The sequence below is a fragment of the Rhinatrema bivittatum genome, chromosome 7, assembly GCF_901001135.1.
Source record: "Rhinatrema bivittatum chromosome 7, aRhiBiv1.1, whole genome shotgun sequence".
Lineage (NCBI taxonomy): Eukaryota > Metazoa > Chordata > Amphibia > Gymnophiona > Rhinatrematidae > Rhinatrema > Rhinatrema bivittatum.
In genome coordinates, this window is record NC_042621.1 from 141,093,638 (window position 1) to 141,107,443 (window position 13,806).

Sequence of the window (13,806 nt, forward strand, 5' to 3'; positions counted from 1 at the left end):
GGGAGTAGATTTGTTCGCTCCGAGTTGCGCGAACAAATCTACTCCCACACGCACCTTTTAAAATCTACCCCTTTGCGTCCAATGATGGTGATGAAAGAGCGGGGAATGCGACTGAATGCACTGAAAATCCCTCTTAAGAATGATCTCTTCTCCCTTCCCTTGGCAGCTCTGTAAGAGAGACACCAGACGCCAGATCCCAGACAGAGAAGCAGGCTTGTACAAAGCATGTGGGGATTTTATGTTGTTGCTGTGAGAAACCATCCTTGCTGAAGCTGTTCCAGGCTGTATTTGCTGTTTTGCATGAGTGAGCTATAAAATCTTCTCGTCAAGGCTGGTGCTGAGAGCCCCAAGAACACAGACAGGGGCCACTGGCACCAGCCATGCAATGCTGTCTGATGAGCATCTAGGCTGCAGAGGAAACAGCACACAAAAGACCAGAGGGGTGCTGCCCGGGATACATTCTGGCATGGCAGAAAGAAGTCAAAATTGCAGTGAGCATGCAGTTTAAGAATAAAGCAACTTAAAAAAAAAAAAAAAAAGGTACCCAGAAGGGGAAAAAAAAAATGAAACCTTCCGTCTGCAACTCCTAGTAAGGCAATGAGCAGAATATCGAAAATCTGTGATGGTACTTCCCCTTTAATTTAGGGGAAAGCCCCAAAATAAGATCTACTGTGACTTTATAAACCCAATAGCGACCAGCAACAGTGAGACACAGACCCTTTGCAACTAAAAGTACTATGACTTTCTGTATTCCTTGCCTTTATTCCGATTTGTGTCCCCCCAGTGTTTGTAATATCCATCTCCTCATTCCATGGACCACTCTGACCCATTAAGTGTAAATGCTCGTGTTTAGTGTGATGCTCAGGGTGGGGAGGGAGTCTATTCAGCGCTTAGCTGCCCTTGTTGACCCTTTGCACTTGTGGCACTGTGCCAGCAAAAGACAGACAGCTCCTTCACATGCAGGCAGATGTTTCGCAGCAACTCTAATGTCAGAAGAATCTGGCTTTTGTAAGTTTGGCTCCAGTTACACTACTGCAGGTTTTTTTTTTGGAAGGAATATATTTCTCATAGTCTCCGCCTATGCTACTGTAACTTATGATGCATTTTACATAAGATCCACTTAACCAAAGGTTTTTTCACTTTGGTTGCCATAGGCTCCCATCAGAGACCTGACGGTCCTTTCCCCACAGATCCTTCCACGCTGTGCAATTCTAATGTTTCCCTGACCTTCACTGAAATGCAAGAACAAAAATGCATTAAACGAAAAGAAGTGTGGTGGCCCTATTAGTCCACTTAAATGCACAGAAAAAAAAAGGTTTAAGAAAAACAAAAAAATATATTTCTGTGAAGTAAAAGAAAAGCACATTTGTTCCTGGGCCTGCTCTGCTGTTGCTTTACATCCCCTGCTGCAGCCACTCCCCTCCTGTGCTCTGGATCTGCTACCTCTTCCCTTCCTGCGCTCCAAAGATGGCCAATAATTCTGCACTGTGCTGGCAGATGCTACCGATTTCACTTTGTTTTTTTTAAATGGATGGCACTTGCAAGGAAACCTGTTTCTGCTGACTATACAGTGTACTTGCTGGGAGAAGCTCCACTACCACATGTGCACTGATAGGTAAAGCATGCGGGGGACTAGCTGGATGTGGGAAAGGCTCGGGTTAGTGGATAAGACTTCCTTCCTGCAGGAAGGCAGAGTCCTGTAGGATTTAAAAGCCTATGATACCTGCTACTGGGCTAATAGCATAACAATGTGGCAGCCTGCCTGAAAGGAAACCCTGAGCTCTGACTTATAGATTTCCTCCCATACTGTGCCTAGGAAAGAATTTTTTTTTTTTTTTTTAACAAGGCTTTGATTTTCCCATCTTTTCTTTTTTTTTTTCTCCCTAAGATAACACTTGACTGAAAGTTCTCACCACAAAACCTGCTGTCTCCCACTTGCAGTCGGTGACAAAGTTCCCAAACTTAAAGAATCCTATTTCTTTCCTTCTTTGTTCAGTTTTTGTTTGGTTGCCGAGGCAGTGCATTGACATACTTTGTCGACCAATTTGGTTGCAGGTGTTGGAAGAGGGCCAAGTTTTAAAGGTTTTAGCTGGGACGTTGGGCTTAATTCCAGGTCTCAGGCCCCTGCTAGACTCTGAGAGGACCGTGCGACTGCAGAAATCGAGAGCCATAGGCAAGCAAGCCCTATCTGTGCAGCATACTGTCCTCAACAGAGAAGGAAGGGCTTCAGCACCAGCTGCACACCAACCTCCAAGATGCCTTCGCGGGCTGAAGCAGATGCAGAGCTCTACTCATCCCATCCTGAGATTTTGCCTTAGGGTCCTGCTTGCCCAAAATCTACTGCTGCCCTCCAGTCTTCCCAAAGAAGCATCTGAAGACCTGCCATTGTGCCATCCCCTCCCTCCCTAAGACAAATACTAGACAGCCACCACTACTCTTATCTCCTCCTGCTACCCCCGCCCTCATGCTCCAGCAGCCCACCCAGAAGCAGCGGCCAGAGAAAGACGCCATCGTACCTTCTGCTTCCTCCTCCTCGACAGGGAGGCAGTTCCCCAAGCAGCAGCAGCTGGAGAGTTGCCATTACTACAAAAGCCCCTGCCTCCCTCGAGGAAGTAGCTAAACCTCTACCACCACCACTGCCAAATCCAAAGAGCGATAATCAGAAGAAATGGGCTGCCTGAGAGCCACTACCTCTTTCCTTCCCTCCGAGGAGGCAACAGCTTCTCCTTACAAGCATGGAGCCGGGGTGGGGCTGTACCTGCCATGGGACTTCTCATCTGCAGATCAACACTTGCCTAGCATGCAAATCCTTTTTTCTGCTACAGAGGACCGGGCAGTGATGCTCCAGCGTTCACTCAACCCAGGCAATCGGTGCCTTATTATCAGACCATGAAATTCTCTTCTTGCAGATTTACTCTGCATTCTGCCCAATGCCTTTGGCTCATGCCACCACTAGGAAGAGAGCGTGGGATCTCGCTCCCTGCGCATCTGGTCCCTTCAGGTAAGATGCTGCTGCCACATGGGGACCAGACCTTCCTGACAGAGTGCTTTCTATGTCCCTATTTTCTCCTGCATTCCTTTTTATTGTATCTGAATACTAAAACTGCTGCAGCATTATTTGGAAAGGTGGGCTAAAAATCCAAATACTATTATAGATTATTATTCTAATAGCAGAAGAAAGAAGAGGCGTACAATGCCTGGATGTAGCCTGAGCTTACATGGGTTGAGACACTAACGGCAGGGCAGGGCGTGCACAAACCACACACACTTTTCTTTAAGCAGAAGTCAGCAATGATCCCTGTGGGGTTCCTGTAGCCTCTTTATTAGCACCACTAAGAGAACAAAACCAAAAATCAAGCAAGCCTCATTTGTAAAACACTAAACGTACAAACATCAACTGGATACATTCATTTCAGTCTTTGCTTTATGATATCCAGTGCAGAAAAACGCATCCAAGGAGAAAAACTTGCTTTGGTCCAAGTCCTTAAGCATCACGGCTCCATTACCCAGCAAAGGAGGACATGGGAATACCAAAAACCCATGTTCCTTCTGCCTTCGTAGGGGCAAGGGATAAGGTCTGTAGGTACTCGTTACCCACGCACTTTGCGCCAGTTCTAAAGCTAAACTTGTGCGTGGATTTTTTGCTTTGAAACGGGATGTGAGCACAAGGTACTTGCATGGGCAGACATTTTCTGGAAAGTGCATGCAAAGGTATGAAAATGCCATCTAGGGACATAGTCTTCCTCCCGTGACCTAAACAGGCCCCAGGGATGCCTCTTCTCAGACAGGCTAAAAGTACATGCATTAGTAAACAAAGCACCGACGCTTGGTCACTGCAAGAGAGGGCAATTTGCAGACAGTCAGTTTACATCGCTAAAGTTTTTCACCCATGTAAATCAATTTGTCCTCCTCAACACCCCCTCTCCCCCCAAAATTTGCCCCAAGTGTTCCCCAATCCCGAAAACAACCATTTATCATTTCTTGAAAATTAACGGCTACCCATTTTTTGTCGACACCAGGTCTGCCGTGTGTGCAGCACTACATGCCCACCCCGCCAGTCATGGAGGCGGCCAGGCAGGGGGGGCATACAGCGGTGGGAATAAAGTGTATTGCTGCCGACGCAGCTGGCAGGCAGCCCGGGCCCCTCTAGCCAAAGAGAACATGCGTTGGCAGCAGCATGGCTGGTGGGAAGCCGAAGGGCGCCAGCTAAAGAGGATGCACCCGCAACAGCCCTAAATGGTGGAGGTGTGGGGGGTGCCCAGGTCGCACCACCCGAGGTAGAGATGGCAGAGCTGACCGGTGCTTCACAGGCCAAAATGCAGTAGCGGCCAGCAAGAGAGGTAGGACTGGGTAGAAATGGCACCAATAGTAGGGGATGGAGAGAACAAGAGTGGGGAAAGAGAGGAAACAGGATGGCGGGAGTTCAAGGGAGAATGAGCTATACACACGTACCTTCTTCCCTACATCTCATTCATACGCATACCCTCATTGATACAAACCCCCACTCATGCACATCCCGCAGCTAGATTCACCACTATTCACTCATAGTCTTCTATCCACTTTCATGCAAGTACACACACATGTATCTCACACACATATCCTCCACTTACTCATAGGTCCCCCATCCCCAAACATGTACACGTTACAGCTCCGACCAACCTACACAGTCTCCCACACCCACCTCACTCTCAAACAATACTTGCTGCAACAGCCCTACCAGCCACGAAACCCCAAGAGAGAATGTAAGAAAAGTTAGGGTCCCACAGACTACCTGGAGTAGGGGGGCCTTTTGTGGGCAGGAGTTTGTAGGACAATGGGAAGGGAGTGAACGGGACAAGTTTACTCCTTGGCATCTAGGTTTCCCATCATTCAATGGCAGACTTTTCCACAAGTGCACGGGTGGCCAACTCCAGTCCTCAAGAGCCACAAACAGGCTAAGTTTTCAGGATATCAACAACAAATATGTATGAGATAATTTGCATGCAGTGAAGACAGTGCATGCAAATCTATCTCCTACATATTAATTGCTGATATCCTGGAAAACGTGGCCTGTCTGTGGCTCTTGAGGACCGGAATTGCCACCCCTGCACTAGTTTTAAGCATAAAACCTTTAAAAACCCTGTCCGACACCATTTTTCAGGGCCCAGTAAATCCCAAGCACCGTACCATTTCCAAGAAGTGCGAGTACTCATCTGGTGGCAGCTGTCTGTATGGATGAGAAGACCTGTAGCAGAAGACAGGCAAAAACAGCCCTGTGTGCTTCTTGTTCCTGAGCTTGGACTGCCGAGAGGACAGATTATCGCTGAAGGAACCAGGGAGAAAGAGGCAATGGGAAGGGAAGATGCAGAAGGACCTAAAAAAAAAAAAGAATTACCTGTCATAGCCAAGACCTGAGAGAGACCAGCCTTATCACCCAGGAGGAGAGAGCGGGCCCAGCTTACTGCCATGGAAAAGGGGATGGAGACAGCCTGAATCCTGCAGTGGGAAGCTGAGGGGTGGGGTGGGGAGGGGAAGAGATCAGTCTGCTGCCAGGGGGGGCGGGTCAGGGAGAATGAAATGGGAGGGCCAGAGGACCCAGGAAAAGAGAAAACCTGAGTTGCCAAAAAGACTGGAGAAAAAAAAGGCAGGGAAGGACAGGCACAAGGGAGCAGAGAGAGGCGCAGCTGCAGGGTTTCTGGCTTTGCCTCCTGCTGCGAGTTTTCTTATCCATCCAGACAATGCTGCCAGATCAGCAATGAAACCATATGATGGTGCCAAAGGCATGCTGAGACCTAAAATAGAGATAGATTATTGTATGCTTAAATAACAAAAACAAAAAAAAAGAACTATATCAATTACTGTCCAAGAAATAATGAGGAGTTATATATTGGAGTTTGGGGAACATTTAGGGTGAATTAAAGATTTTGACAGTACTTCCCCTTTAAAATAAACTCTCATACTAAAACACACCAACTCCTTATCCTACTGCTTATACTGAGACAGCAGGACTATACATGGCTTTCTGATGCAAAATTTCCATTTGCCCCGTTTTTGACGTTAGACATCCCAATGTATTGTATATATGACAGCTATATGCAAAGTCTGTCTAACATATCCTCCCCAGTTTTGTAGAAAAGGTTCTGATGCTCAGGAACCATCTGGTCTCTCGCACCCCGTAGAGTATAACATATCTCTGGGGTTCACGCAAATCATCTCTCTCAGTTAAACATTGCAACCCTCACTCCCATCCTGATGGCCAGTGGCCGCAAAATGGGAGCACCAAAGAGGTCATGTGGGTGACGATCATCCTGATTTTTGTCCTTTTGTGCAAGCCTTCCAGCTGTCAGATGTTCATGGGCTGGGACGCAGATCCTTCACCTGCCAGTCGTGAAGCACACAGAAGCCTCTGAGGGGACTGTGGAGAACTTCGCCCTATCTTAAGGGGAGGGAGAAAACTTTATTCCCAGCTTTGCAATTAATTTGCTCCATGTGATGTCTTAATAGCACCGCAGCGTCCTCAAAGCCGTCCACCATCTCCTGCAAGACATACGAAGGGACAGTGAGCTTGTGACATATCGAGGTACGATGACGCGGAGCACGCGTGGCCAGTGAGCCTCATGAGATCTATACATGGAGAGCTGGTGAGTCAGTAATGTCTCTGGACCTACACGGAAGAAGCTTACAAACGTGTGAAACTGATGGAATTCTGGTAGCCCTAGCAGTCCTGCAGAAGACTTTATAGGTTATGACAAGTGAAAAAGGGGCTTGTATGGACTTCAAAGTTTAAATGTTCCTCGCTGAGACACGGAGTGATACCGCTGGCTGTGCACACTTCTCAAACGCTGTTATAGCACACAGAGGACACAGTTTTCTTCTAAGACCTTAGACAAGCTGCATCTTTTTTAAGGCTGACAAGGTAAGAACATAATAAATGCCCTGCTGGGTGAGACTAAAGGTCCATCGAGCCCAGCAACCTCTCTCTCACAGTGGCCAATCCAGATCTGGGTCCAAAGAGAAGATTCAGTTTCTAATTGCTCACTGCCAGGGATAAGAGGTGGCATTCTCATCGTTTCTGGCCTTTTCCTCCAGGAACTTGTCCAAAACCCTCTTATACACCTTTATGCTCGATGCCTGGACCACATCCTTCAGCAACAGTTAGCTTCTCGGAGCGTGCCCCCAGTCCTAGCACTGTTTGAAAGGCTAAACAAGTGTTCCCTATTTACCCATTCCACTCATAATTTTATAAACTTCTTCTCATATCCCCCCCCCCTCTCAGTAGCCTCTTTTTCCCCCCAAAAAGCTTTAATTTGTTCAGACTTGGTCAGGGAGCCATTCCATCTCCTTTATCAGTTATGTCAGCCTTCTCCGCATCTTTTCTAGTTCTGCTTTATCTTTTCTGAGATGGGGGTGACCAGAATTGGATACACGACTCAAGGTGCGGTCATACCATGATCTACAGAGGCATTAAGATATTCTGTTTATTCTCTATTCCTTACCACATTTTTTTTTTTTTACATCCTATTTGCATTTTTGAGGATTTTAACGTATTGTCCACAACGACTCCAAGATCCTTTACGCGGGTGGCACTCCTAATATGGAACCCAGCATAGTGCACCTACAATTTGGATTATTTTTCTTTCTGTGCATCACTTCACACTTGTCCATATTAAATTTCATCTGCCATTTAGATGCCCGGTCTCCAAGTCTTATACAGTTCCTCACATTCTGCTCGTTTTTTGGGGTTTTTTTTTGATAACTTTGAATAATTTTCAGGCATTTGCAAATTTGATCACCTCACTCATTGCTCCCTTTTCCAGACTGTTAATGAGCAAGTTAAACAGCACTGGACCCAGTACAGATCCCTGGGGCACTCTTACTATTTACCTCTCTCCACTGGAAAAACGGATCCTTTAACCCAACTCTGTTACTTATCTTTTAATCAGTTACCAATCCAGAGTAAGAAATCACCTCCAATTCCACCCCCAATAACTGTTTGGTTTTCACTATATGCCAGGGAATCCAAAAGGATCCTGACATGAGTACTTTTTATTTGAATCTAAACATATGTGCATGTGTGCCTCCTGAAAAGCAGCTTTACTAATTCTATCTGGAACTTCTCTTTATTTCCATTCCAGTGAACACTGGTATTCATAGTTCTTCCTCTATGTAGATAGCACTAGCAGACTGGGATGAACTTGGAAACAGCGCCAGGTTCAAGATTTTGGTGCCTGGAGGCAGAGTGCCACGGTGACACCCCTTTGAAATTGTGCCAGCACATGACCCCATGTCAAGCAGAAGCAGATATCTATTTGGCCTGGAGATTTGGTGCCCTAGGCGTTTGCCCTTGACTAAACTCCAGGCCTGCCTGAGAGGCATGGTAGTCTGTAAATAGTCAAGGTATGCACAGCTATTATCACAGGCTATCAATGATTCACAATTCAGGGAGAGGCAGAACCCAGTCTTTAAAAACACGTCATTCTCTCTCCTTCTAAAAGGGAGCAGCCATGCTGCTTACCTGCAGCTCCTGGAGACACGTCCCGTGCAGCTTCCCACTCAGATCCCCGACACACCAGGCTAGGCTAATGTGGAAAGAGGGATTCTGGAAAGAGAAGAGCCAGCAGAAGCTGAAAACACTGTGATCCGCACACACTGCTGGCCCAGCCTGCTCTCACACTGAGCTTGCCACCCCTAGCAGTGACTGCCTCCTGTGCAAAAAGAAAGTCACCTTATAGAAGGTCTGCAGATTAAACTCCTGGAGGACTCTGTCTATCTCTGAGATCAGTTCCATGATCTCAGTGTGCCCAGAAGAGACCGCCAAACCCAGGAATGTCCTAGGTGAAGTAAAAAAAAGAGAGTGAGAAACTATGTGCACAGGCATTTTCTTTTTTTTTTTTTTTTTACAAAACCATAAATACAAAAGGACTTTCTAGTTATTTGTCCTTCATTTCCATTCCTCCTCCTGCAGTCATTTCTGCAATAGAAGCAGGAAAACAAAGTGCTCACTCCTCACCACAGATTTCTATGGCACCAACTGTCTGTTGCTGGTAATGTCCTAGAATCAGTAAAAAGGCAGAGGTCATCTACCTTGGTTTGGAAGTACAAGGTCACTGCAGATCTAATGCCGAATGACTCGAGTGTCCCAGAAACAGTGTTAATGAATACCGTCTACTGTACAACCTGTGCCTCTCCCATATTAAAAAGGGCTGGGTTTTGTGGAAATTATTTTATGCTGGAATAAATGTTTATCCTCGCCATATGCAAAGGACATCACCAAATGTACAGTGTGGAATGACAGTGTGGGACTACACACAATACATAGTAAATACAAATTAACATATTCCTGAATTGCATACACCAGGCATTAATATTCTCATGAAAATGAACCCAAAAAGGTAGGTGAGAAAACCTCATACAAGGATATGTGTGTATATATAAACAAACTACAAAGGCGGAGTAAACAACACGCACATATAGATAAATATCAAACACAAAGAATGTGTGGCAGAAAATAGTACAATACTGTTCAATACATGTTCACAGGTTTATTAATTTTATAGCAAAAAGAGACTGCATTAATACAATGTGCACTTGTGGGGCTTCCTTGAATAATGAGTGCACTGTATTAAAGGCGTTCTCCTTGTTTGCTATAAGATTAAGAAATCTATGGAGGAAAGTCTCACAAAGATGAAATTTTGTACTATGTTCTCTCACCCTAGCTTGATGGTCCCCTGTTATAGAGTGAGAGAACATAGTACAAATGTCATCTCCGTGAGACTTTCCTGACTCCAAATGATGGCAAATCTTCACCGAGGTGTACTGTGCTGTTCACACGTCTCACTCTGCATGAAAAACTGGCCCCTGAACACTAAACCACCAACATCTCTTCTCAAGCTATTAGCTAGCCCTTCTCTAGAAATATAAATACTTGATTACTATGAAGGCCTTACAGATAGTCTCTCTCTCTCAGCACGGGGTGGAAAAGTTTACTGCACCTTGCGATACTACCTATGGTGCAATAACTCTAAAAATTACCCTAAACATGCCCCTTTTCCTTATCACGGGCCTATGCCCACGATATCACAGCATTTTGATGAATCTAGGGGATAGCTGGTTGAGGTTAAACTTATCTGAGTACATGTAACCTGAGGCAGATTTAAAGTTAATCAGATAATTTAGCTGGATAATGCTGAATAATGATGTTATCCAGCTAAGACATCTGACTAATTTAGCTCAACTCTGGAACATCCTTGACTAATCTGACTACGTTTTTAGCTGGCTAACGACTTAGCTGGGTATGTCAGCAGCGTCAAACAGGCAGAAATTTCAAAACCCAGGGTTTGTCCGGCTAAATGTTAAGTTAGCCAGATAAACTCCTTTGAATATGGACCTCATCCTGTTTTGGGTGCCAGGATACTTAGGGGCAGATTTTCAAAGGGATACACGCGTAACCCCCGAAAACCTGCCCTTGCATAGGCTCGGCAGTGCGCGCAAGCCCCGGGACGCGCGTATGTCCCAGGGCTTCGAAAAAGGGGCGGGAAGGGGTGGGTCCGGGGGCATGGTGGGGGGTCTGGGGGCGGTTCCGAGGCCTCCTTCGTTGCAGCCGTGCCAAGGAATGGTGCGCCAGCAGCTGCCCAGAGGCAGGCGTAACTTCTGCAACAAAGGTCAGGATGGGGGTTTAGGTAGGGCTGGGGGGCGGGTTAGGGAGGGGAAGGTGGGGGGTGGCGGAAGGAAAGTTCCCTCCAAGGCCGCTCTGATTTCGGAGCGACCTCGGAAGGAACTGGGACAGGCATCGGGGCTCCCTTAGGGCTCGGCGCATGCAAGGTGCACAAGCATGCACCCCCTTGTGCGCACCGACCCCGGATTTTATAACATGCGCACGGCAGCACGTGCATGATTTAAAATCGGGCGAAGATTTGTTTGCGCCGGGTTGCGCGAACAAATCTACGCCCGCGCGTATCTTTTAAGATCTGGCCCTTAGTGTTTTTCAGTGACATTAATATGATTCTCCTCTGCCACTGCTCTGGGATGCAAATAAGAGAAAAATTAAATTTTTTCCTGGAAAAAAAATAAATTTAGCAGGGAAAATACAAGTTGGGGAAAATGAGAATTTTCACACTTGGCTTTGATTGCCTACTTGGAGCAGTTCCAGTTGATTGTACTTATGGCTGCTCAATTTGTTGATGCAGGAGCAGACAAGGGTGTGAGGCTGAGAAGTTTAAAATTAGTACGTATGAGAATTCACAGAAATCTATAGCCATCAAAGACTGACTTATTGGTGAAAAGAGTTTTGCAGTCATGTATGAATTTAATGGATTCTAATATGGTGATGTGATGGTCATGGGCAGAACTTAAAAAAATAATAGTGATTGGTGGCTATTTTATCAATAGGTCTTCTTTTGTAACATGTGCCATCGTGGTATAACTTCTAAACTATAAAAACAGTAGCAAGCTGGACAGGCATTTGTATATCAGGTCTGTGAGAAGATAGTCTACTCTGGTGTAAATTTTGGTATTGTTTTAAATAGCTTTCTCATGTAACCTCAAGGTTTGGTTTTGAGGTAAGAAAGGAATATGCCATTGAAACAGATATGTGAAAATTTGGCCACATAGGAGAAGTATAGGAAAATTGGTTCTTACCTGCTAATATTTGTTCCTGAAGTACCACAGATCAGTCCAGACAAGTGGCTTTATGCATCCCTACCAGCAGATGGAGGCAGAGAACCAAACTTTGAGGCACTGCTACATAACCAAGATTGCCACCTGTATATCCTCAGTATTGAACCTCTACCCAAACCAAGATGTCTACCTTAACAAACCCCAATAAACCTGGGGCAAACAGAGACAAAGTTGGAGCCTCCTGAAAACTAGGCCCCCTTAACTTAACACAAAGCACATACCAAACTTTGTACACTTCTCATTAATCCGAGTATATCACATACCAGCTCAGCAACATCCAGAAGTGAGGAAGTCTTTCAAAAGATGGGAACGGGTCTCTGGACTGATCTGGGGTACTTCAGGAATGGAAATTAGCAGGTAAGAACCAATTTTCCTTTCCTGTTCATACCCCAGATTAGTCCAGACAAGTGGGATGTACCCAAGCCCCTCTATTCTGAGCAGGAACTCGAAAGATCCACGCGGAACACTTTCCCCAAAAATCGCCTCTTCTGGTGCCCGCACATCCAAGCAATAATGTTTGGTAAAAGTGTGAAGAGAAGACCACGTCACCGCCCGACAAATCTTCTGTGGAGAAAGCAGCTAACACTCCGCCCACAAGGTTGCCTGCGCCCTAGTGGAATGCACTCTCAACCCCGCCGGCACTGACTGGCCCTTACAGATGTAAGCCAAATCTATCGTCTCTTTTAACCATTGTGCAATAGTGCCCTTGGAAGCTTTATTTCCCTTCTTTGCTCCACCGAACAGGACAAATAGATGATCAGATCGCCGAAAGGCATTTGTCACCTTAAGATATCGCAAAAGAATTTGTCGCACAGCCAGTAAATGAAGCTCCTCACCACTGGAGCATCCGCTGACAAATTCAGAAAAGCCAGGAGCCTTTAAAGTGGAAGGAAGAAACCATCTTAGGTAAAAAAGAAGGAACCGTACGTAAAGAAACCCCCTCCTCCGAAAAGCACAGGAAAAGGGCCCTACATGACAATGCTTGCAGCTCAGAAATCTTTCTAGCTGAACAGATAGCCACCAGGAAAACAGCCTTCAGGGTTAAAACCTTTATCAAAGTCCTTTTAACTGGTTCAAAGGGAGGACCACACAGCACCTGAATAACCAAATTCAGATTCCATACTGAACAAATCTTTTGAACTGGAGGATGCAGATGTTTTGCCCCCTTGAGAAAACGAACCACATCTGGATGAGATGCCAACGGTCTTCCCTGAATCCTACCTCAAAGGGAACATAAGGCTGCCATCTGAACCTGAAGGGAATTATAGGCCAAACCCTTAGCCAAGTCACTTTGCAAAAAGGCCAGAATCTATGGAACGTTCATGTTCAAAGGCTGCACCTTGTTCTGCAAACACTATGATTCAACCACTCTCCACACTCAGACATAAGTCAACGACATGGAAGACCTCCTTGCCCAAAGCAAAATTGCAATCACAAGCTCTGAATAACCCTTCAAGTGGAACTGTCGCCTCTCAAAATCCAAGCCGCTAGACAGAAGCAATCCTCCCGGTCTAAAAATACAGGTCCCTGACACAGCCCTGACAGTTGAGTCAAGCAAACAGGACTGTCCACCGCTAGATGAAGAAGGTCTGCAAACCATGGCCTGTGCGGCCACTCGGGTGCCACCAGAATCACCCTGCCCGGATGAAGCTTGATGTGGCATAGCACTCAACCTACAAGAGGCCACTGTGGAAACACATATAGCAACAGATGTGTCTGCCAAGGTTGAATGAGAGCATCAATGCCCTCCAAGCCGACCTCCCTTCTGCGACTGAGAAATCAATTCGTCTTCGCATTTTCTGAAGTCGCCATGAGGTCCATCGCTAGTCTGCCCCACCTGGCCTGAATCAAGATGGAGGCCTCCACCAACTCCCACTCCCCCAGATCCAGACACGGTCTGCTGAGGCCACATGGGAAGCAGCTATTCTTACCAGATGTTTCTCTATCCAAACAAACAGTTCCTGCGCCTCCAGGACTACTAGATGGCTTTTTGTTCCACCCTGTTGATTGATGATGTATGCCACTATCGTCGCATTGTCCGAAAACACTCGCACTGACTTGTCTTGAATGAGTGGGAGAAACGCCAGTAAGGATTCGCGCACTCCCCTGGTTTCCAGCTGACTGATGGACCAGGTTGCCTCATCTGATGTC

The 13,806-nt window shown here is 46.2% G+C and overlaps 1 protein-coding gene across 5 annotated transcripts in view; it reads right to left on the reverse strand.

Moving 5' to 3' along the window:
• Positions 1–1,039: 1,039 nt before the first annotated feature.
• USB1 (U6 snRNA biogenesis phosphodiesterase 1) overlaps positions 1,040–13,806 on the reverse strand; it is a 51,863-nt gene continuing 39,096 nt past the window's right edge. For all 5 annotated transcript variants that reach the window (XM_029609262.1, XM_029609260.1, XM_029609261.1 and 2 more), the window contains 3 exons: positions 8,705–8,810; positions 8,495–8,578; positions 1,040–6,516 (listed from right to left, as the gene is read on the reverse strand). In XM_029609262.1, coding sequence (XP_029465122.1) covers positions 6,412–6,516; positions 8,495–8,578; positions 8,705–8,810 — 295 coding nt within the window. In that variant the 3' untranslated portion in view covers positions 1,040–6,411. The remainder of the gene's footprint in view (positions 6,517–8,494; positions 8,579–8,704; positions 8,811–13,806) is intronic.